At 41.4% G+C, this 25,295-nt stretch overlaps 2 protein-coding genes across 6 annotated transcripts in view; one reads left to right on the top strand and one right to left on the bottom strand.

The window, feature by feature from the left end:
• The window catches only part of TAX1BP1 (Tax1 binding protein 1), a 66,074-nt gene extending 55,970 nt beyond the window's left edge, over positions 1-10,104 (top strand). Inside the window, exons 15-18 of one of the 2 annotated variants that reach the window (XM_081102024.1) lie at positions 2,278-2,461; positions 2,804-2,952; positions 8,304-8,386; positions 8,973-10,104. In XM_081102024.1, the coding sequence (XP_080958150.1) occupies positions 2,278-2,461; positions 2,804-2,952; positions 8,304-8,386; positions 8,973-9,174 (618 nt within the window). In that variant the 3' untranslated portion in view covers positions 9,175-10,104. The remainder of the gene's footprint in view (positions 1-2,277; positions 2,462-2,803; positions 2,953-8,303; positions 8,387-8,972) is intronic. The other variant, XM_081102025.1, reaches the window with a different exon arrangement.
• A 1,097-nt stretch (positions 10,105-11,201) lies between these two features.
• The window catches only part of JAZF1 (JAZF zinc finger 1), a 306,522-nt gene continuing 292,428 nt past the window's right edge, over positions 11,202-25,295 (bottom strand). For 3 of the 4 annotated variants that reach the window (XM_081102026.1, XM_081102028.1, XM_081102027.1), the window contains exons 4-5: positions 19,245-19,414; positions 11,202-13,494 (exon numbers count right to left, since the gene is read on the bottom strand). In XM_081102026.1, coding sequence (XP_080958152.1) covers positions 13,318-13,494; positions 19,245-19,414 — 347 coding nt within the window. In that variant the 3' untranslated portion in view covers positions 11,202-13,317. Of the gene's footprint in view, positions 13,495-18,272; positions 18,323-19,244; positions 19,415-25,295 lie in introns of all 4 variants that reach the window. The other variant, XM_081102029.1, reaches the window with a different exon arrangement.

A 25,295-nucleotide genomic window follows, 5' to 3' on the forward strand; every position in this document is an offset into this window, starting at 1 on the left:
ACCATGTGTAGTACTCACTGTGCTAATAAATTCATTCATTCTTCTAGTTTTAATAGATTCATTAGAATTTCCTATGATCATGACATCTGTGAATATAGTATTACTTCTCCTTTTCCAATCTGTCTGCCTTAATCCACTGATTAGAACAGTGATGGCGAACTTTTGAGCTCGGCGTGTCAGCATTTTGAAAAACCCTAACTTAACTCTGGTGCCGTGTCACATATAGACATTTTTTGATATTTGCAACCATAGTAAAACAAAGATTTATATTTTTGATATTTATTTTATATATTTAAATGCCATTTAACAAAGAAAAATAAAAAAAAAATGAGTTCGTGTGTCACCTCTGACACGCGTGTCATAGGTTCGTCATCACTGGATTAGAATCTCTAGTACAGTGTTGAATAGAAGTGGTGAGAGCAGACAACCTTGCCAATGTTGATCATAGGTAGGATCATTTCGTTTTTCCCCATTAATGTTAACTAGAGGTTTTGTAGATGTCTTTTATCAGATTAAGGAAACTCCTTTTTATTTCTATTTTGTTGAGATTTTTATTTTTTAAATTATGAATGACTTGAATTTTGTAAAGTATTTCTTCTGCATCTATGGAAATACGTTTTATTCCTTAAACCTATGAACATGGTAAATTACATTGATTTTTGGATGTTAAACTAAATTTGCTTTTTCTGACAAAACCCACTTAGTCATCATGTAGTATTCCCCCCTCACACCTGAAATAGTATTTAAAAAAATAAATTTAATTGTTTGATAGGATTTACTAAGGGAACAATCTGGGGTGGTTTTTTGGCTTTTGATTATTAATAGCTAATTTTAAGAGATTCAGTTTTCCCTCAGCTCAATAAAAAGTGCACTTTCTTGACACCAATAAATTTTAAAATTTATTAGGCTTTATTCTGCTTTCTGATTTTGTTATATGTGGAAGAGGCGTTTATGAGAAGTTTATAACCAGCCTTTCCAAGTGTACACTTTAAATATATAGTAGTCTCTCCACTTGTCCTCAGGGTGGGGTGTGGGGTACATTCAAAGACCCCAGTGGATGCTTGAAACTTTGGATAGTATTGAACCCTATAGTATATACAAAAGCCCTGTGCATGAATTCGTGCACGGGTGGGGTCCCTTGTTCTGGCCGGTGATAGGGACCAATCAGGGCCATCGGGGTTGGCCGGCCGGTGGGGAGGGACCACAGGAGGTTGGCTGTGGGAGCGCATTGACCACCAGGGGGCAGCTCCTGCATTGAGTGTCAGTGCTCATCATAGCAACTGGTAATTCAGTTGTAAAGGTCACTTAGCCTTTTTATCTATAGACTAGAGGCCCGGTGCACAAAAATTTGTACACTGGTGGGGGAGGAGAGATGAGGAGGGTGTCCCTCAGCCCCACTTGTGCCCTCTCACAGTCTGGGACCCCTCAGGAGTTAACCACCTGCTGGCTTAGGCCTGCTCCCTGGGTGGCAGATGGCAGGCCCGATCCCTCGGTGCCTGCCCCACCTCCCCGGGTCGTGCACACGGCAGGGCCGATCCGGGGGTTGGGGCACTGCCCCCGCTTGGGTTGCACACAGGATGCCCAGGTGGGCCAGCCGATCACTGCTGCCCCGCCTGGCTGCCCTGGGTCGGGTCGCACATGGATGCCCGCTGCCCCGGGTCGCAGATAGCAGGCCCAGATGACGGCAGGGCAGGCAGGATGGCGCTGTCCCGCTCAGCCTGCAGTATGCAAATTAGCCACCATTTTTGTTGGTGGTTAATTTGCATATCACGCTGATTAGCCAATGGGAGGCGTAGCAAAGGTACGGTCAATTACCATGTTTGTCTATTATTAGGTAGTATAGTGATAGTTGTTTCCTATACCCATATTTCTGTGGTAAAGTTTGGAGCCATTATTAAGTAAAGTAAGGGTTACTTGAACACAAGCACTGCAGTAGCATAACAGTCTAATAACCAAGATGGCTACTAAGTGACTAATGGCAGCAGTGGATATGCTGAAAAGAAATGACTCTTGTACTATGCAGTACAGAACAGGATGGAGTGAGATTTTATCATGTGCAATTTAAATCTTATGTATTGCTTATGGAATTTCTTCTTAAATGTTTTGGACAGTGGCTGACCATGGGTAACTAAACCACAGAAAGAAAAACTGGATAAGGGGGAACTGTTGTAATAGGGAAATAATTTTACAGTTATATTTTGGCTAAATATTTAATGCTGCCCTTGTTATAAAGTATTTGATTACTTTGCCTATTGCCTTTGTTTTTGTTAATTTTAGGAACTTAAAAGGACTCTAGAAAATCAAGCAGAAGGAAACATGGAAGGTCAGAATTCCCAGAGTCCTCAGCAGGTCTCACAGGGGCTGCACACATGCTCTGAGCAAAATGGTCATGTTTCTGCAGTACCAGATACACAACCAGTTCTGCAATATGGTAATCCTTATGCAACACAGGAGACAAGAGGTTATTAAAATATTTTTAGTTTGGGGTTAGCTGAATTTGGAGGGGGTTTTTTGTGTATATCTTTGTGGGATTAGAGAACTACTGGTACAGTCAATTCTAATAGAAACATTATAATGAGCAGTTTTAATGCTTAACACTAACTGGCTTCATCCAGAAGTGATATGCCATGAATGAATAATCTATTTGCTTATTGCATACAGTTCTTATTTTGAGTCACGTGGATTAAAAATATATTTTCTTGATGAGCTAAAATGTTTTTTTGTATAGTTTGTCATGGTTATACACAGCAATTCTAATTTTAGTACCAGCTTTTACCCTTCCCTTGCAAAACATTTTTTTCAGATGGAGCAGATGGTGCTTTTTACCCAGATGAAATCCAAAGGCCACCTGTGAGAGTACCTTCTTGGGGACTGGAAGATAATGTTGTCTGCAGCCAGCCTGCTCGAAACCTTAGTCGGCCTGATGGCTTAGAAGACCCTGAGGATAGTAAAGTAAATTGAATTTCCATTTTCTGAGCCTGTTCCTTTTTTCTCTCCTATATAGAGAGTTATGTGGTTATGTGTATCTTGAGAAAATATGTGCTTGTGTGTACACATGATTTTTTTAAAAAGCATGCTTGTATTTAAATTTGAAAGATCAACCTTTAATATGCTTCATATTTATACTTTAGGATTATACTAAAATAAAATATTAAGTTTGGAGAATGACCTCAAAATGTTAACAGAAAGTTTAATTAAAATTTTTTTTAATTGAAATGTAACTGACATATGACACTATATTAGTTTCAGGTGTATACATGATAATTCGATATTTGTATATATTGTGAAATGATCACCGTTAGTCTAATTGACATTTGTTTTTGTTAGTTTTTCCCCCTTGTTATTAGAACTTAAGATGTACTCTTAGCAACCTTCAAATATACAATACAGTATTATTAAGTATAGTCACAGATACTTTAATCTTTATTTTCATGAAGTAATTTACTCCTTTGATGCAGATGTAGTAGACCAGAAGAAGCAAAGTATTATGATATTATGCTGCAGTGTACATCTTTTCATTTTAGCACTTACAGCCTACTTTAAATTTTAAGGTGGACTCTTTATTTAGCTAGAAAAAGAGGGAAGTATATGTATTATTCTTTTTCAGAGATACATTCTTTTAGACATTGTTAGTATTTAACCTCTCAGCAATACAATACTGATAATTAAATTAGTTTATGTAGTGTGTCACTGTTTTTATTTCATTTAAGGGATTTCTTTATTTAATAAATAGGGTTTTATCCTCATAGCAGCTCCTTCTGAATTTCCTGTGCATTAATAAGAATTTAAAAGAAATGCTTTATTGTGCTCTTTGCAAGTACAGTAGTATCATGACCTGTTTCTCATTTAATCTAGTTTGCTGCATTTAATTGCTATTAACCTTTGCAGAAACTGATCAGTGTTCAGACAGACATGATTTTAGCCCTAGTGCTCAACACTCATAATGGAGAAAAATGTGTTTCTCTCTTTTGCCTTTTGGCCTCCTATGTCCATTACTGGGAATAATTAGGAAAACTGTCAGAACTTTTGTAGCCCATTTAAGGTCTAGAGTATCATTTTACTGCTTTTTCAAACCTTTATTTCACACTTTGCATATTTAATCTGATCATTCTTGGCACAGATGTTACATGTGACAAGCCCTTCTCTCCCGTAGTCATCTGCTTCAGTTTAATTAGCAGAATGTTCTTTCTGATCTGTGTGCTTTGCCCTTCTGCAAACCCATGAGAAGCAGTGTTAGAAGCTTGTGCTCATTTGCTGACATGCTTATTAGATTTGGTAATGAGATGGAAGGACTCTTAATAGGCACATCTTGGGTAATTGTATTTTGCAATCAGAAGATTTTTCACATTATACAGAAATTTATTTTTATGTACATTCAGACCTTTTTTTTTTTTAAATTGTCATTAGAACAAAAAACACACATATCACTTGCAACTAAAGTATTTGAGTTAGTAATTTTAGTTAGAATATAGAAAACAGATTTGGGTTGACCTGTTCCTTTTCTTTGGTTCTCTTCCCTGGGAGTGATGAACAGCCACAGGACCCAGCATCTTTGAGTCAGGGTTGAGGTGGACTGCTCTTACGGCCTATTCTTGCCATATCTCCTCCTGTACCAGAAACTGGTCAGCTATCAGATCAAAAACCTTTTTTGACTCCCTCTTATCTAATTAATTGCAATAGCAGTAACTAACAAAATTATCATGAGGTGATGGCAACAAACATTTCTATAGCTCTTTTTGCCAGCTAATGGTTAGCTTTCTAAATATATTAACTCATTTGTTCTTTGTAGCAGTCCTGTGAGGAACTATTCCTGTTTCTATTGAGAGGCATTATGAGCCAGCTTAACTGGCTTGCTTCACACTGCTGGTAAGGTACAGCAGGATTTGAGTCTCATCACTTTGGCTTATAGAAGCTGTGGTCTTTAACCATCTATCAACTACCAACCAATCAAATAGGCTAAAGCAAAGTTTCCCAAACTTTCTTCTTTCAGGGCATCTTTACCATCAGTACCTCATAAGTGGAATCTTTTTGTGATTTACATGTTTCATTTAGCATAATGTCCTTAAGATTCATCCCTGATATAACGTGTCAGAATTTCCTTTGTTTTGAAGGCTAAATAATAATCCATTGTATGTTTATGGTATACGTTGTGTTTATCCATTCTTCCATCGATAGACATCAGGTTGTTTCTACCTTTTGTGTATATGCTGATGTGACAATAGGTGTACAAATATATCTGCTCCAGTTCCTGGTTCTTTGGGATCTATAGATAGAATTAGAATTGCTTTGTCATATATAGTTAGTTATATTTCTACAATCATTGCATTTTGAATTCAGTATAATTAACCCTGTTTTATTGTCCAAGAGATTAACCCATTTTAATATTATTTGTTTGATAAGAAAATAATTTTTTTCATAGACTAGATTTTGAGTTGGGCATCTAATGAGAAATGTGCAATTCAAGTAGAGCAGTTTACCATAGCTTGTTTCATTTGCTTAATAACCAATTTGTGGTGGAAATAGTATTGTGCTGATGGGTCTAGAGATTGATGAACAAAGTAAGTGGTTTAGACTTTTGGAGAAATTAAAATTTAAGAAAATTAATTATTTGGAACTGTTCATAAGTAAATTTAAGTATGGTACTCCCAATAAAATTTGCTTACAAGATTATTTTAGTTTAGCTAAAGTACTAGGTACTAACACTTTAAAGTTCTTTTGGATTGACATCTTTCAGTTCTAAAACTTGAGTACTTTAGTTTTGGGGTGGAAATCTTTCTAACCTGCAATACGTGATTCTCTGCCTTCTTAAAGAATACCTAACATAGCCTTGATGGCTCAAGTTCATTAACTTAAAAACCAACATTAAAAGTTATGTGTTTTTGTTGTTGTTAAATCCTCATCCAAGTATATTTTTTCCAGTGATTCTAGAGAGAGTAGAAGGGAGGGCATGGGGAGAGAGAAAGAGGGAGAGAGACAGACAGGCAAACATCCATGTGAAAGAGACACATCGATTGGTTGCCCCCTGCATGTGCCCCATGGGGGGCCACTGGGTATCGAACCTGCGACCCTTCGGTACATGGTCTGGTGCTCTAACCACTGAGCATGCCTGCCAGGGCAAAAGTTAGGCTCTTTTAAGAGGTAAAGGTGTTAGTTCCACTGCTGAAATATTATTGGATGTTTTGAGTTTGTCTCCTTTTCTCTTTTGTCCAGTAGCCATTTTTTTTATTGCTGCTCACAGTGGGCCTGCTTTAACAGCCTCACTTCCCAAACTAATTGGTTATAGTTAATCGCATTTGGAAACTAGCTGCTGTTGATAAGTAAAATAGAATAAAAGCAGTATTTGTGATATTTGACTGGTCATTTTGCATGTCAAGGTTATGAGAGACTTTATGAATTGTCTGTCATAGAACTTACTGTATACTTTCTGGTTTTGAACTGTTCTCTAAGTGATTTCTTATTTCATGGGAACTTATGTCTCATAACACCTAGAATTCTACTCGAGTCCCTCACTTGTTTTATTAAGTAACAGGTGATAAAAGATATGGAATAATAGGGTCATCATTACCAAATTATATATGACTTAAGACTACTAAATGTAAATTGCTTTCCCCACCCCCTGGTATTTTATGACCAATCTTAATATGTCTGTTGGCTGATCTGAGTCTAGTGCCTTAGCTAGCAACAAACTGTTGTTAGCTGATTGATTTGTGGAAGCAGTAAATTATTGTAAGCTATTAGTCATTATAAAACAGGACGTTGTAAGATTTTTGGGTTCTATTATATTTTTGGCCTCTGGAAAGTTGTTTTTTATTATAAATATCTGTGTCATTAAGAATTTTAAAAAGTAGAATATCCAGACCTTTCCTTTTTATCTTTTCCAATTATTTTTTTAAATGCCACTTCAAAGACTTTATTTTTTCAAAGAAAATGAGATTTTGTTCATTATTTGATATATAGTAGTATAAGCAGATTCAATGTTTTAAATATTGTTACTGTCATGCATGTTAAGTTTAATAGATTCAACTACTATATTATTTTTTTCCTCTTTGTATCTATAGATTTAAAAGGTGTCTGGATCTTTTATCACTTAAAGGATTTTAACTTTTAATTCTATGAAGTATGTTTTATTTTCCCCAGCCCCTCATTATCTATCCTGTTATTTGTTGCCCACATATATCCTGAAGGAATGATAAATGTAAACAAGCATTTTCTCATGTGATGAACAGGAAAGAAGAAGCCTCTCAAGCCCTTTATTGGACCATTCAGGAGGGGATAATTGCCAGAATAATAGCCATGCTCCCCATCCCCCTAAAAAAAATCATTTGTCTTGTTTGTTCACCACATACACTTTTTGGGCACCTCTTCCTGGGACAGACTTGACTACTTAGCCCATTAATAGCAGCCTGGGGGCAAGCATGACTACCCAGCAATATAAGAACTCATCAGTGCCAGCTCTACCTGTTTATGTGCTGTTTGTTTAGTACATGAGAGCAGCTAACAGCTGCTCAGAGGAGGGAAGCAAATGGGCACCTGCCATGATGTAGCTGCTTTTGATGTAAAGTGAGAATCTGTGTTTGGCTGTTGATTTAGCATGTACAGATCTCTAAAATCTAAATCCATGACCACAGGGATGGGGGCATGGAAATTGAGCAATATTTTCTTTCAGATTGAAACTCAGGTTTACAGGTTTTTAGGATTCTTCATTGACAATCAGTTAATCAAATATTTGATTTTGATTTTTATTCTTTTACAACAGGGTTTTGAGGCCTATAGTTTGGAGCTTTGCTTTAACTTGGTTTTCCAGTTGGAATTGTCTGTGTGTACGTGTGTGCCCAAGGACATATGTGTGCAAACTCGTATTTAACTAATTTTCATTTATGTGTAATTTCTGTATATTTTGCAATGAGTGTAAGTTGTCAAAGATGATACTGTCTGTCTTGCAAATTAAGTTACTAAATGAGAATAACAGGGAAAATAATGCAGTGTTAAGATTTTTATGGAATCCTAAAAAGAAAGTTACCTACATGTAGGTTCAAAAAAGTTCCTGATCTCTATTGCATTCACACATACAGGTGTGGTATACTCTCCATCCCACTAAATACTGCTTTTCATTTCAGGACAGTAATACTTCACCCACAGTGAAATATTCTGTAAGAAATTATACTTTCAAAATCTAATTAATTCGTAATAGAAGTGAAAATTTAAAAAGTGCAGTCTTAATTTCTTTATACTATGCTTGATTGAATTGAAAAACTTGTTTGGTTTCATTTTTCTCAAAAAGTTGCAAAATTATTTTTTGCTAGGAGGATGAGAATGTGCCCACTGCTCCTGATCCTCCAAATACGCATTTGCATGGGCATGGGACAGGCTTCTGCTTTGATTCCAGGTAATTTTTCTCTTTCTTATGTAAAATGTGGGTTATATAGAACATGACTCTCAAAGTTTGGTTTCTGCAAACTTGTTAGAAATGCACGTGATTAGGGACCTACTTCATTCCTTCTGAACTTAAAACTCTTAGTGTTTTAACATGCCTTCCTGGTGATACTGATGCACAAAATCCTTTGAGAACCAGTGCTGTGGACACACTCAAATGAACACTGTTGGGAATGATAAGATGTATTAATTACAGGTTTACCAGTAGCATTTGTTGTTAGTTAAAAATTGAATTTTTGTCAGTAAGCCTTATTTCACATAATATAATTGTATTTGGGGGACTTTAGTGAAAAAAGGTTTTTCTTTGTCAATCTAAATGTAAAAGTAAATTTAGAGGCTTTATAAATGGTTTACACAATTGTCAGTAGCAACCATTTAGAAGCAGAAGGTTTCTGGAGTAACTGAAGACTTTGAAGGTAAATTGTTTAGTATGAATATCAGCTTAACTAGATAAATGTAGCCTTGTCATATTCTGAAGAATACTATTGTTAGATATTTATTAGAAATATGTAATTCTTTCATTTTCCTATTTCTTTAAGCTTTGATGTTCACAAGAAGTGTCCCCTCTGTGAATTAATGTTCCCTCCCAACTATGATCAGAGCAAATTTGAAGAACATGTTGAAAGTCACTGGAAGGTGTGCCCAATGTGCAGCGAGCAGTTCCCTCCTGACTATGACCAGCAAGGGTTTGAAAGACATGTACACACCCATTTTGATCAGAATGTTTTAAATTTTGATTAGTTACTTTTTATTATGAGTTAATAATACAGTTTAGCAGTTTAAAAAAATCATCTCAAATAGACCACTAGGAGCCCACAGGTAATCACTTCCATGCACCCTCTCCCGTACTCTTCTGACCAAGATCTACTTTGAGTTTGGTGTTACTAGGGGTGGGGGTCAATGTTTGGCTTATCGATAAATATAATTTTAACTTCTTTTAATCTTACCTGCTTAAGAAAAGAAGCTCTTGGGTGTTTGTATTTTCATTTATTCCCCAGTTTGAAAAATTATATGACTAAAGGAAACAAGGATTATTCTAATGTTACTGCATTGGGAAGAAAAAGTATTATAGTTAATTATTTAGCAGAATATTTACAAGTTTCTGTTGACCTTGTTGGTTGAGCATGACTACTAAATATTATGTAATAATAAAAAGCATTTATCATAACAGTCTTGCAAAGTAATTCTTTGAATACAGAAATTTGCATAATTTAGCCCATGAAATGATGTTTTTTTTAAGCCTCTTAAGAAATGGAGCTCTGTGTAGAATGAGATCACATGCTTGCAGTATGGCAAATATTCTTTTTATATTTGAAATATTTGCTTTAGGAATTAAGGGAAGGCATATTTTACTAATTTTGTGACTAAATTTTTTTTAGAATAGCCAGAACAGTTATGTTTAAGCCATCTTAAAGTTATTATTTCTATCCAATGGGAAAATGGAATAAGGTATGTTGTACAATTGTTTCATATTATATGATCTACTAAATAGTGGTGTTTGTGGCATAAAATCACAGGAAATGTATCCTTATCTTTTTCACATTTTCCTAATTAGAGTATAACTTTGAAATAACATTCTCAGTGATTAAAAATGTAATATGTAAATAAGTTGTGTTTCTGCCATGTATAGTATTCTCATTAACATTAAAGAGGACACATTTTTGGAGGTGATTTTATTGTCAAATTTATTTGTGATCGTTTTTCATTAAGTCTAGCATCTTGAACATCTTTTTTCGTCTGAATTTTTAAAATGTTTTTGGAACTGTATTTCTCTTTTATACTATCAATATTAAGACTTTAAAGTATTGGTTTGTTTATTCTGCTGCTGAAAATACTCAAACTATTTAAGATGTTAAGTCAACAGTCAGTGTGGTTGCATTTGGGGTGCTATATATGAACTGTATCATACATCTGTATTTGTTTCTAGGAGCGGAATTTGTGAGCGTTTCAATAGCTCAGTTGGTAGAGCGGAGGACTATAGGCTATGTCTAGGAGCAGAATTTGTCTATTGTTGGAATCCTTTAAAAAGGCTTTTTAGTCTAGGGAAACCAGATGTTTAGGACTTCATATTTTAGCTTCCTCAAGGTCACATGATAAGCAGAATATTTCAGAGAAAATGTTCAGTGATAGAGCATTTTTATTGCATTAGTTAGTAATTATGGACCATGATGACCTAAAAGTCTTTGAATATTATAGTACTACCACCAGTGAAATAAGATTATTCATCTTAGTAGTCTTGGACTTGAGTAGCTTTTTGCCTCAAGCTGGAAAACATCAAAATAGGTTCAATTCCACTGTGGTCTGAGAACATGCTTTGTAGCATTTATATTCTTAGGAATTAAAGTGTGTTTTGTGGCTTATAATGAATGGTCTTTCTTAGTGGATGTTCTGAGTGAACATTGTGTATTCTGTTGTTGGGTAAAGGATCAGTAGGTCAAAACAATAGTTACTATAACAGTTAATTGTTGATGCTGTTGAGTTTAAATCCTTACTGATTCTCTAACTGCTGCATTGCTAGAGTGGTGTTGCCATGACAAAGTAAAATAGTGGATTTCTTTCTTCATCACTTTTTGCCTCCCATATTTTGATGTGCTGCTGTTAGGCAAATATTAAGCAAAAAATTAAATACACTTTACATGCTGAATTCTGGGGGGTGGGTGGGGAAGGAAAGGCAGCCTAAGGTAGAACAAGGCACTGAGGAGGTAGTTTCCGTGGTAAACTTGATACTGGGGTTTCATGATGGATGCTAATGAAAATAAAGAGCCATGTTTATTTTGGGTCAGAGACAGTTTATTTAAAATGCAATTTCATCTACATTTATAAGCAGCTTTTCTTGACAGGATTTTGATTCATTAAGTTGTCTTCAGTTCTAAAACCTCTGTCGCTTTCAAACTTAATGTGCTCTGTCCCAAACAACAAAACATATGAAAATATAATTTAAAGCACAGTTTTCACAGACACAGTACAATACATTCACTATACACGGTATAACAAAATATTCCCATCCTTACCTTTAGTAATACTGTCACAATGAATAAGCAAGTAGAAGTTGGAATTTGTTTTATAGTTGAAAGAAATGTTAACATGCACAATGACTATTTTATGACTGTTTAGCTGTTGAACTGCTGATCCAGCCTGCAATTTCTTGCACTAGAAAGAGCAAAAGCTAAATAACTGATGGCCTAAAAAATTTTTTGGTCAATTATAGGTAAATGTGTAATAGCCAGTAGGGCCTTCTTATGCACCAACTAATGGCTTTTTCTGTCTAGATCACCCTTTTCAACATACAGAATAGCACTGTATATCAGGACCAAGACCATGCTTCAGAGATCTGAGGAAATTTTTAAAGGGCAGTGTCTTTATAAATACTTAAAAATCCCTCATTATGAGGGATTCACAACTTAAGAATATAGAAGCGTACTCATCTGGCTAACAGAAACATGGGAAGAAAGTTATTTTATAAGCAATGCAAGTTTGTGTTTTACCAGTTTTGTGAGCAGTTGGCCACCTCAAAGCAATTTTTATTGCATAATTAAGCAACTGGTAAACTCATGTTCAAGGAATAGCACTTGGGAGAAAAGAACACTCAAGGCATGACAGTATTGTTGGTGAGAAAAACTTCAGGAATGGTCCAGACGTAGAGTTATTATAATGGGTCATATATTAGTCATTCTTTGACCACCTGCTGCAAGAAAGCACTTAATTCTCAATAAGGCTCAATTTCATTTCGGCAAATTGTTTTATAAAGCTAAACAGACGTTTCCAGTGGAACACAGACATCTACAATGTGATAGGAAAAGTGCCTTTAAAGTCTAAACACAACGAACATGAAGAGGAGGCAGTAGGGGCCTAAACAAAAATGTTCCCCTTTGAACCATGCTTGGAATTTTCTTATTTGTAACTCACAGGTTTGTTAGGGCAGTGGTTGTAAGAATTGGCAACACATAAAACATTAAATCTGTTGGCAATAGAGAACTACAAAGTGCTTTAAAACTTCACCTAAAGATGAAGATAGAAATAAATTTTACACAAAATTTGTATGTATTTCAAAATGTTTCCTAACAGATTTCAGGGAAACATATTTCACTAAATTGGTACCTTGTTCTGCAAGTATCAATAGACATAAATGGAATCCCTTGCACTCAATAAGTGTGTTAAATTAATGAGTGAACCGAACAGACTATTTATTGTACAAAAACGCCATTTATAACAAATAATTGGTAAGTCAGATGGCAAGATTTTCAGCTTTTTAAAGGGCAAAAGGACTTGCAAGATAATATAAAACACAGAAAAGCATACCTTTTATGTATGTTATTTAAATATGAAAATATTTTTAGCATATGTTAAACATTCTTTCTTAATTTATATTTCAATTACCTAAAGTCTTTCTACTCACAAATACTAACTCCATTATGTAAGGCATGATAACCAGTTTGATAATGAAGGTATTATTTTGGTTTTGAACATAGTTAATGTGTTGAAAAAACCTCAGTCACACTACAAATCTTGGGGGTGGGGGGAAGCAAACCTCTGTGCCAGCCCCTCCTCCCCCAACTGCTATCACTGCAATACAACTGAACAATATGCAACATGCCCTCAACCATATTTGTTTTGGGGGAAATGTGCTGAGAACCTAGAGCTTTTTTTTTTTTTTTTTTTTAGCACCTTATATCAAAGTAATGAAAATGGATATGATGATTACATGTGCAAATGTACAAAATCATTAACTCTACAAAGATACATCATTCCAAAATTACAGAAAAAATTTAAAGCATGCATTTACTTCTTTAAAGGGTGGCTGAATGCTTCCCCTGAAAAAAGGTGGCTGTTTTCAAAATCAGCAACTGCTGGTGAGGATTCCTTGGCACAGTTATGACCAGCATGTTATTGCTGCATCTTCCTGATAATCTCAGCCGACACCGGGGGATGGAAATTGATTGTGTGGTGCCGCAGGCCCTGAGCTGTCTTGTAACTCTTACCACAACGACATTTGAATGGTTTGCGGACACGAATCTGTGTTCTGTGACCATTCTTAGCATGGTACTTTATGCCATTCACATTCTGTGGAGAAGATAGAAATATCACCTATTAGATGGAGTCCTATAATGTCCGTCCACGTGGGAAAACGTCAGTGTGCTCTCGGATGCAGCTGTGCACATGGGGTCACCCTCACAGCTACCTCAAGGTAATTCAGACACGCCTCACTCTGAAAATGAAAGGACTGACTTCACATTGTATATAAAATATGTATTTGAGACTCAGAGGCTGTATAGAAGCACAGTTCCCTCTGCATCTTTTTTCTACTCTGAAGAAAGTTAACAATGGGCAATTCTATAAAAATATCCTCAGGCTGCTCCAAAAAAAACAACTCTAAAGGAAGAAAACAGGGCAGGGCAGTAGAGTTGCAGACATGTATAAAATGACAGCTGGGGTGCCGGTCCCTCTCTTACTGGAATTCCTGTCCGTTTTCTACTCTGCGAGAAGTCAGTGTCTCTGCCCTGGTGGGAACTCCATGCTCACAGTAAGTAATACTGAGCAGACTAGTATGTCCTGCATTCCAGACTTACAGTGAACTTGAACATCTTCAGATTATGGAAGTCTCAGCACAGACGAGCCCTAGACTTCAGACTGGCCTGCAGATCTTATGTGGCACCCAAAACATCTAAATGCTTTCTGCTAATTGGTTTTGCTCACTTGTTAGCATATCCTATGTAAGACTCCATGGCTAGAATCACTCTACAGATGTAATAGCTACTATTGCTCATCCCATTAGATGTGAGTAAGTGGGCTCAGGACACTGACTCACTGATGGAAGATTTAAGAATAAATGGCAGAGGTGATACTAGAGCACAAGTATTGGAAAATTCCCATCAGCTGTTGCCAGATTAGGGCCTAAGAGGGAAGAGAGAGGACCTGAGACGAAGTTGTTGAGCACAGATCACCGGGGGAGTGGGCTGTTTCTGAATCTAGTCCCACTGAGCCCGGTCCTGTGCCCAGCTAAAGCACTCCAGCACCATCTTCTCTACCTTCACAAGTGGTCCTTGGTGAGCTCCCAGAGAATGGGACGGACTGTCCACTGTTATTTCATGAGCATCTAGCACAGTCTGGTATTTGAGTGAATGAATTGGTTGGAATGTGCAATTCCTCTGGGAAGAATTGAGAGATGCCATTAAACAGTGGTTACTACTACTTACATTTCCTTCTTAGAGTTTCACAGTGCTCACTGGTACCTTTAAAAGTTTTTGGTAGAGAATCCTGCTTGACTTCGTTGAGCCCACCGGTGCCAAATAGCAACCAAGTGGTGGTGCTTGAAGTCTGAAGGTTGTCCAGTGAGTTGATCACAAGGACCCTTTGCCCTGAACACCTACCTGCTCTTGGCCTTCAGTCCTTGGCCCTCCTGCATCAATCCCTGTGTGCAGGGCGAGGAAGCACCTCACTAGTCTTCTAAAGGGAGTAAGAGCTCACTGCAGTGGAACAATGGCAGATCAGACCCATTAAAATAGTTACAAGGGTAGATACGCCGTGTCAGTCCCCTGCTGGCCCAGCCATCCCTCCAGACTCCCAGGCACGTAAGGAAGCCAACTTCCAGCTCTAGCCCCACCTGGTATCTTGCAGTCATGAGAGACCCAGGTGAGAACTCCCCAGCTGGAGCCAGGCAACCCAGAACCATGGAAGGTAATGGGTTTAAGCTATTTGAAAGAGGAAGAGTTAATAATACAGTTTTATGACCATTAGAGAAAGATCAACTTTCCAAGTAATAGTAACATGTTAGGCAGTCTCCTGGCTCACAAATGCCAGAAACTTGCATTTGCCTGCTTCATAGCCTATTTATTAGCGCAAGATATCACAGTGCCTACTAGGGTCACTCTCTGTGGATGGAGGTTATTAAAACATTTCATGTCTCTGTTCTCCCAGGGAACTTGTTACAAGAAGGATCTTTAAAAATCTAACTACCCCTGTGCCCAGCAGTACCACGTGCACCTCGTCAGGGAACAGAGGACCAATAATAAACATTGAGCCAGGAAGCAAAAAGGCATAGCAGTGCCCAACAGGATCTGGGCCTGAGTGTTTACAGTAATTAGGTGAGGGAAGCTTTGAAATCAGATTACCAAAGCAGGTCCAATACAAAGCCAGATGATCAGCGCTCACCAGAAGGGCAAACCCAGGTTCTCTGCTCCCAAATGGAATATGTATGTGGTGTGCATGTCTGCCTGTGAGGAAAACAGCCAATTCCATACATCAGGCTTATTAATCTGGAAAGATGAGCTGCACTTTTGGGAATACATGGCCCAAGAACTTAAGACCTACCTTACCACCTTTTTCTCTGTTGCTGTCATTTAAAATTTTCACAAGTGTCAAAGTACACCCTTACCACAAATGTTAGTACTCGGACTCCAGATTTCCACATTCTATTCACACACAGAGGTGGGAACTCCCACTTTATAAGACTTTAGAGTCTTAAAAAGATTGACTTATGTTTCTAATTGCAGAGACCTTAAGCTGAGTTTGGTCTTTAAAAGTTAACAAATAATGACAGGCAACTGGAAAATGAAATGCTTAAATCCTCTGACCTCTGAAGAGAGGAAAGGGAATTTAGCTTCAACAGGGTGTGGAAGGTGGCTGACATGAAAGTCTCCTGCTGATGGCTAACTGCCTCATTCAATACCAGACACGGTAACTCCCTGGAGTCACAAAGCTGCTGGACGACAGAACTGTAGTGGGACCCGGGGGTGCCCGATACCACAGTCGGCATTTCCCCCCACAATTCCACACCTACGTAAAGTGCCAGGTGCTCACTCCTTAGTGCAACTGGATGGTAGGCTTTGGAAAGTCTTGGGAGTTGGGAAGAGTTGGGACACGCTGTCTGGAGAGAGCTGCCTGTGGAGTACAGCAGTCTGCCACAGGGCCAGCGTGGAAGGGAGGAAGGGGCAGGCCAGTGGGTACAGGGCTGTGTGGTGGGCTGGGCAAGGTTGGCATCAGCTCATTTCCATGCCAGGAACGACCTGCCCGGATGAGGGAACTGGGCCCGACAACAATTTAGAGTCTTTTCTCAAAAATTCCACTTCAAATCAAATCATGAAACCTAAAGTCAAGCTTGGCCATCGTGTCCTTAACACGTTAAGCGCCATGTCAGTCACCGGTGACTGACACTATACTTTCTGTCGGGACCGGTCAGTCACTGATGCCGGCAGCATATCGGTGAAATCGGATATTGCGGGCTAAACAGAGGAAGACAAAACAGGCTTGGCACTTAACGTGTTAACTGTACTTGATCTTGCTGTCTGAGGCTGAGTAAGGTATGTGACACGTGCCCTTGACAGAAAAACCATCACTGAATTTCCTGCAGCCCTTGATGTTCTACAAGCCCTTGAAGTTGGGGATTTGATGAGGAAGAAAAACAAAGCAGCAAAAGCTGGGGGTCGTGGTGGTGAGTTTGGAATTAGAAGTAAACAGAAGGACTTGTATACATGTATATAAGCCAAACCAATGGACATGGACAACGGGGGGATGGGAGCATGAGTTTGTGTGTGGGGGGGAGGTTGGGGGTTAAAGGGGGGGATGAGGACACATTTGTAATACCTTAACTAATAATAAAAAGAAAAAAAAGAAAAAAAAAAAAAGAAGTAAACAGCATATGGAAAGGTCAAGACAGCTTTAGCCTACGAGCGGGGAGTTGGTCTGGGAACCGGCGGAGGTGGCATTTGCACCTTGAAAAATGCGACGAAGAGGGCATCCTAGGCAAAGGAATTAACATGGGAAACTGCGGAGACTTAAGTGTCCTGCGGGTCCCTCTCTCTTGTCCTACTCAGTATGAAGCCTGGGAAGTGAAGATACTTGTCTTTAAGTTCTGCAAATGCCCATGAAAAGGTGAGGAAAGCTGATCCTGAGTCAGTGCTCTAACTAACTGTTAGAGAATCCCTGACAATGGGGCCGATAGCGGACAGATGTGATGTTAGCCTTGGGAACAAGGTGGCAGCACTTCGGAATTCTGCCCAACGCCACAGCACGAAGCACCCGTCCAGCCATCATGCAGTAATGAGGAGCTCCACTGCCCGCGGCCAGTCACGGCCCCGCAGAAAGAGGCGGACGGAGCTTCAGGGGAGAGGACACGCATCTCTAGCACTTGGTTAGGAGGAGTTACATGTTTGTTCTTGTCCCCTCTATCTTACTAGACATTCTGGTCAGCAAAGGAAACTCGTACTTCCCTTGTGGAACTCAGGACCATGAATTGCTACCACCCCTGTCATCTGTCAGGGATGCTGAAGCAGTCCAAGGGGTCCCTCAATTTTCGTTTGGCCTTACATGGAGAAAAAGCACCCCCAAAAGCCCTATGCCCAGGCCTGGACAACTACCAGAGGAAGTTACTAGAAACCCAAGAAAAATAAAAGCAGAAGGATAGTGACAGAAATGTCCAGGGGGAAGGGTATAAAAAAGGAATGAAGCTGGAGATGGGAAAGGGAATGCCTCATCCTCGAGCTAGAATACGGGGTGTAGCGTTCATTGCAGGGGAGAGGAGCCTCTGGAAAGCAGGCTTCTACAAGGACAGTGTTCCCTGGCAAACTCTACACTTGGAAATGAAAAAAGGGAGGGCAAAACAAACCTCTTTCTGCAGTGCAGAGCTGCCTCTGGGAAAAGAGCTTGTCTCACAGGCCCTGGGGTCTGGCATCCTGTCCTCTCCCGCTTCCCACCTTCTGAGACCTGTTCTGACCTGAGCAGGGCACCCCCGTGCGACTCCTCTCCATCCCTGAGTTTCATTTTAGTCTAAACACAGCGCATCTGAACTTGCCACAGGGAGGTGTTCACAGTCCACAGAGCCGGTGAAGTCTTGGGCCACTTACCTTGCGATACATTTGTTTCATTCTTTTGTCAGTAGGTGGTATAAAAAGTACTGAAATAGATTATTTTTTAATGTTCAGAGACACATACTTAAGAAAGAGCAATGCAAGTGCTTATGCTATCACACAATTTTTAAGCTTTTTAAAAAAAGTCAGTTGCTGAGCTCTGGGAAATTAGCATATCAAATGCACCAGATATGTTTCTGATTCTTATATTTCTATCTCAGAGTTGGATTTTAAAGAGCTGCTAACAAAGTTTGCATTAAAAAAAAAGTTTGCATTAAAAAAAAAAGTGTCCTCAACCCACACTGGCTTGCTGTGGGTGTTTTTCTCATTTTGTCTCATTGAGGTTTTTAAATAAAAAATTTAGTGCCCAGGCATCCTATGACACCAGAGTCAGGTCCTCAGGTCCTCAGAGACATGGCCCTGTGCCATCGACAGAGAAGAGAGGATGCTGAACCTGAAGTGGGTGGTTTGGTGAGAAAAATATCAAAGGCCCCTTTTCTCCTGATCTCCTTTCATGCCCCTGGGGGGCAGGCAGCAAGAGCTTTCTCAGCTGGAAGCTAAATACCCGACAGCACTTCCCAAAAGGGCTCTGTGAGCCAGGCCTTTGTGACTTCAAAGTGGTCTCTGTGAGCCACCTGGACAGACCAGCACTGGGGAAGGTGTTTGGCAAATAAATAGGTGACACGTTTTGTATCCTGACTGATACGGCATGAATCTGAAGAATATCAAAGGTATGGTCCTCTTACCAAGAAAAGCTCTTGGCCTTCAGCTCCACATGTCAGTGGAGGGGAAAACCCACTCAACACCCAGAGGGCAGGCATGTGTCCCAGTGGGCACCGGGCACCCAGTGGGCACAGGAGAGGGACGCTCTCAGGACTGTCCACTCTCTCCACCAGGAAGAAGGGGCTGCTGTCTGACATGGGACTTGCCCTCTCCTGTACGGTCAAGCCCAGTGAGGTGGGACTTTACCTTGTATCTCTTTTTACATCCAGGAACTGGGCAGGCAAAAGGCTTCTCCTCCCCTCCGTTCATGCACATGGAGCTGAGGATGGCCTCGGAGCTGATGGCGCTCTCCGTGGTCCAGGACTCATCGCTGTCCGACTCCTCGTAGTCCACCTCCTCCTCGTCGTACTCACTGCCTGCAGGGCCACAAAGCAAGGCCTGTTAGGAGCAGCCACCTCCCCGCAGGTGACTCTGTCCCCAGAGGACAGGAGGAGCCAGGGACCCAGGGGCAGGATGAGGGCATTCCAGGCACAAGAGCCGGCAAACATTATCTGGTCCTGGGACAGGCCTGGTGGGAAGGTCTCTGCATTCCCATCTAAGAGACCAGGTTAAGGACTTCCCACCAATCCATGTCCAGGCATTGGCTGAGCAGGAGCTTGAACTCGGTTCTGTGGCAGCCCAGGCTGTGATTGCAAAGGTGCTGGGAAGCCTCGAAGCCAAGACCAAAGTGATCAGTGACAACAAACTCCTCCTACCCCAACACACACAAGCACAAGCTGCACCTGACATTGCCCCCTTAGTTTGATGCTTTGTTGGCCTAGTCAATGCAGGAATCTGTGGGAGGGGTTACATTTTACACTTACTAGGTATTTGCCTTTAGTGGGGATGAATTTCAGTTTTTTTTGTTTGTTTGTTTGTTTGTTTTTATATAGGTTATGCTGGAAAGACCATGAGGAAATTTGGAATTAAAGGGGGTTTATCCAGAGCTAGGGGACAGAAATGCCTGGAGCTCTGGGCAAACTGTCAGGGTCAGAATACAGCTCCAGCCCAGGGAAGACCACCCCTGACCCCAGGGAGCTACCCCACATTCCCTGGGAGGCAGGGAGGGTAGGCCCCACCCCAGTCAGATGGCTGAGGCAGGAGCCGGGATTCTCCGTATTGCTGAGGTGAACAGCTCTGCTGGTAGTTGAAGTTAAAATCTACTTCACTGACTTCTCCGGGCGGCAGGGATGGGAGCCACTTCACCAGCAGTCCCCTTTTGCTCTTTTTAAATGAGGCCCAGAGCCATTTATTTTGAGCTTTTGCACAATACAACCCCGAAGGACATAATTCTACAGATCATAAACAGTGTAAAATAATATGTTGACAAGTCCTAATGCATTTACAAGCCCGGTGGAATAAATAGGAATTATAGCACAACATTAATAAGACTTATATGGTAGCAATTACAGTTGTGAAATTCATCCCCCAGGTGTGAGGCTAAATTGCACCAGGGGCCTGCCTGGGTGCTCCATGGGCTCTCTGCTACATCAATTATTTCAACACCAGATATTGGCACTTTTATTGGGTTTCATTTTAATAGGCATTAATAGGATTGTTTGAAGAGCCTGTTGAGCCAGGAACAAGGACGCCAGCATCTGAGGCTAACAAAAGAAGGAGCCGGGGAGGAAGGAAGGGACTCGGGCTGTGAGTGCCTCTCATGTTTCACGCACGGTAGACGCCTTATCTCCTTTAATCCTCAGTGACTCTGAGGTGGGGATGACTGTCACTGTCATATGTTTGAGAAAACTGAGCCCTGAGAGGCTCAAGAGCTTATGCATTCTCAATGAGCCATTCAGGGTGGTCGCTTTTCCCCACACCACTTCCTGGCCCCCAATACCAGCAGCGCTCTGACGGGGTCCCAACCTCGTTGCTGGTTCTTCACCATCTACCACTCAGATGGAATTCAAAGTTGTCTGTTTTGAAACTCACGGATGGTGCAGAAAGAAGTTTGGCAAAAGTGAGGCCCTGGAGATAACTGGGTTTTGGTGAGCCCTGCTGTACTTGGCTGTGGCCCCCAGGAATGAGATCGCTTTGGAAACACTCACAGGAGGCAGCACAGGGTCCGTGCCACATGAGTTTGAGCAAGTCTCGAAATGTGCTTTTAAACAGGGCCTTGTTTAGGACGTTTCACTCAAACAAATGCCACATGCTGGCGCCCTTTAAATTGCTTGTTAGAGAACCAGACTCGCGATTTCGCAAAACTCCTCCAGCAGGGCTTCGGGAGGTCAGAATGACTCATTTATCCATCTCATTGGGCTCATTTGTTAACCTGAACACCAAGAACCACGCAACGTTTACGATGGCGGGAAGGCCTCCGACCGAGGAGGGCTTAATGAAGCCCAGCAGAAGAGAGAACCTTAGAACTCCACCGGATCAAAGGGGCCAGGTCTGAGGGGTTGGTGCTTTGGGTACAGCCACCTGCAAGCCACGTGGCATCCACAATCATTTCTGCAAAATTTTGCGAGCAAAGATGATAAAAAGTGTTTCCTCTGTGGGAAAGAGGGAACGCAAACCCCAACACCCTGTCGATGTAAGTAATTGGGGCAGGGAGTTGGGTTGGAACGATTTGGAGCGTGAGAGTCACAGGAAGCATCTACTACCCAACTGGGGCCCAGAGCCGGTGTCTGGGGACTGCCTGGCAGGAACCCCCAAGGCCACCCGCCTAGCAAGCTCTGTTAGGGAGCTGGGTCTGGAGTCAGAATTTTGGAACTAGGAGGAACTTAAAGGGCCACTGAACACATTTTAACGTCTCAGAAGTCAGCCCACGGTCACAGTGACAGCCGTGTGTTTGGGGCGTCTTTCCTTCAGGCTACTTGGCTCAGGATTCTAAGCAGGAAAGGTCACTTTGGCACATACCCATTCATCTTCATCAACCCTTCCTCCTCCTCCACCCGCCTGCTTTCTGTAAGTCAGCCCTGAATCCTGGTGAGTGCCACCTGGGTGGGACTGGCTGTTCACAAAACAGGAAAACCTGCTCTCTGCCAACACCCCTCCCCACATTTTAATATTCGAAGGGTCCAGAGGAAAGCTTTCTCACAACTAAAGAGAATCCACAGGCCTAAATTAAGAAAAACAAAGATCCTATGGAAACAGCTTCATTAGAACAACGGTGCCGGGTTAGTGTCACATACCCTGAGTTGAGCCACCTGAGAAAGCTGACAGAGCAGGGACCAAAGTGAAGACATCCCCTGTATTTAAAACAAAGACCGAAGGACTGGCTCAGGTTTCTCATTCTGATGAACCCGTTCTCGATTAGAAGACAACTGACCCACATCTAAAGGGGCCCAAGGTCAGAGGACACTGGACCAATGGGCTGCTGGGATGCCGGGGAACACCCTGTGAGGTAGGCAAACAGTCATCCTGGTAGGATGGTTCTTGTTTTTGCTGAGGCTCAGTTACAAAATTCCATGGCTCCGAGGCTTTGCCCCAACCTTCGTCCCATAAATCCTGGGATTTTCAGTGCGCCAGCGGGCAGAATAGGATTTCAGGAATTCATAGGTGGCATGATAGCCCAAATGCCTGGTTTTTAGATTTGCCCTCCTTTTGCTTTAAGTCATTTGTTCCTTAAATTCTGGCATTTACCTGCCTACCTGAACCTACCTGCATTTACTTGGATTTATTTTTCCAGTGGGAAATTGTAGCTGCCCAAGAATGAGCAAGTTTTGCAGTTCTGGGAGCAGGAGGAGTTGGGAGATGTCGCTGCCATTTAGGTTCGGGTGGTGGGGGTGGGGGCTCCTATGACCCTGGTGCTTGGAGAGGACCCAGTTTAACAGAGGCCAAAGCTGGGGTTCAGGAGGTGAGGGGTTGCCAAGGTCACTGGCTAGAAATAGGCAGACTGGACTGGTACTTGGGTCCTTGGTTCCAAAGTTTGTGCTCCTTTGATTTCTTTTACAATTGACCATGGCCAGTACCAGGGAGATAAAGATGCAACGCAGTCTGAATCACTGGGGAGGGAGGGAAATGGACACATCGGGTAGAGCCACCCACAGCCGCACGTGGGGGCAGTGTCTGAGCACGTGGAGGTCCAGTCTTTCAAAGAAGAGTTACCTGAGTTGTTAATTTGCAGACTCTTAGACATTATTAACCAACTTTAAAACGACATTCACCAGTGTTAGAGTTTCTACAGGAAAATGTAGCTTCACTGTCACATGTAAATATTGGTGGCCACTAGCTTCCTTGGATTGAATTTTCCATTTTCACACTCCACAGTTGCACTGTCCCCACAGGGGGGCCTGAACTGGGTAGAAACAGCGGCTGAGAGGCACTGTGGGGGCCCCAGGAGCTCATTTCAGCATTTCAATTTGGGAAATGAGAAAACTTAGCTAGGACTTCATGATAAGACAAATATATTGCTCAAAAATGCCTACTGGTTGTCAACAAAAGAAGTCAACACCAGAGCTGGTTTCACGAATCACATGAAAAGGTTTCACGAATCACATGAAACTGCAAGGCGGTGCGGAGCGCCTGTCCACGCACTCACCCACCTGGCCTGAGTGCCCAGGAGCCTTCCAGTGCTTCTGCCGAGCTCACTCTCACCTGTCAGAGCCATTTCCAATCTTGTCCCCTCGCCTCCAAGCTCTGCCCACCTTGCCTTTTGCTCACCCTTTAACCCCTGCATTTGGCTGCAATCCATTTTAGCACCTACACTATTCTCACTCTGTATTCATAAACATAGTGACATACAGATAAAAATAAGTCAACCTTTTCCAGAAACCCAACACGCCACATTTGTCTTATAACAGGTCATTAATATTCATGAAAAAGTGATAACTGCAGTGACAGCAAATTAAAACTCTCCTGGGGTGTCAAATTCTGGCAAATACATTAGCAATGAGTTGCCTTTCTGCCTTATAGATTTATCACTATAAATTAGCTTTAATTGGTACTGACCCACTTTATAGGAGCTGGTGCAACAATAGTCTAAATGAATTGGCAATAGACAATTATGAGGGAAGACACACGGCTCCAGGAACCATGAGCCAAGTCTTAAATTCCTGGCCGCCTTGCTCCTGGCCTCAGCTCACTCCTGGAATGTTGTTTCCCCCACCCCCTCCTTGGCTATGGAATGGGTCCTTGTTCTCCAAGCTGGAAGTGATGTCTCCTTCATAGGACTAAACACTCTAATGAATTAATTATTAGCTCTTAGTATCCCATGGTGCCCAGGGTGTGCATGCATTCAAGGCGCCAATGGACATATGTTTGTTGAATGAATGAATGAGAGAATACCCTTCACAGACTTTAGTGGGGGATGGGATGCAAAAGTACACAGCCTCCCCCAGTCTTAAGAAAAGAACACTAGATTATCTCGCTTGCTTCCACCCACAATGGCTTCCCACAGCGCAGAGCAGCCCAACGTTTTCTCACGACCTCATTCCAGTCACAGTTGCTTGGATCTTTAATATCTGGAGGACTTTGTTTTTTGATAAGAAAACTTAACTACTTATACTTGGTTTAGTGCTAAAATTTCACACTTACAAATCTATTTAACAAACATTTCTAAATATTCAGAATATTTCTTTAATATTTATTATTTAATATTATTAAATAGAAAGGTAGTTTAAAATTTTTTATTGCATTTATTGGGATGACATCCTATATAATAAAAGGCTAATATGCAAATAGACTGAACGGCAGAACAACCGAACAACCAGTCGCTATGACGTGCGCTGACCACCAGGGGGAGCGCGTGGAACACGGCAGGTGTCGGCAGCAGGTGGCAGAGCGCGCAACATGGCAGGCGTCGGCCTTGGCAGGATGGTGGAGCAGGTGAGCAGGGGCTCCAGACCAAGGCAGGGCACCGGTCCCTGTCATTGGGGCGAGCATCTGGTGGTTAGTGAAAATTCTTTGCTCCTGTGCACTGCAGTCCCGCCCAGCGCTCACACCTGCTGCTGGCCCTGCTTGCACCCACTGCTGGTGCCAGCCTAAATTGTTCCGCGCCTTCAGCAGGAGCAGGACTGCCTGCAGACAGGGGACTGGGGGCTGCAGTGGGAGGGGCTGGGTGGGAGCAAAGAGGATGGGCCGAGACCAGCCCCTGTGCCCACTGCAGCCTTGCAGCCCACAGTTCCTTTCAAGGTGCATGAATTCGTGCACTGGCCCCTTCATTGGTTAATAATATAATTTTATTATAGGTTTCAGGTGTACGATTCTAATACACCATCTGTATATTGTATTGTGTGTTCACCACCCAAAGTCAAATCTCCTTCAGTCTCTGCCCGCCCCCCTTTTATCCTCTTCTACCTCCCCACCCGCTTTCCC

The sequence above is a fragment of the Myotis nattereri genome (assembly GCF_964212035.1).
Source record: "Myotis nattereri genome assembly, chromosome: 11".
Lineage (NCBI taxonomy): Eukaryota > Metazoa > Chordata > Mammalia > Chiroptera > Vespertilionidae > Myotis > Myotis nattereri.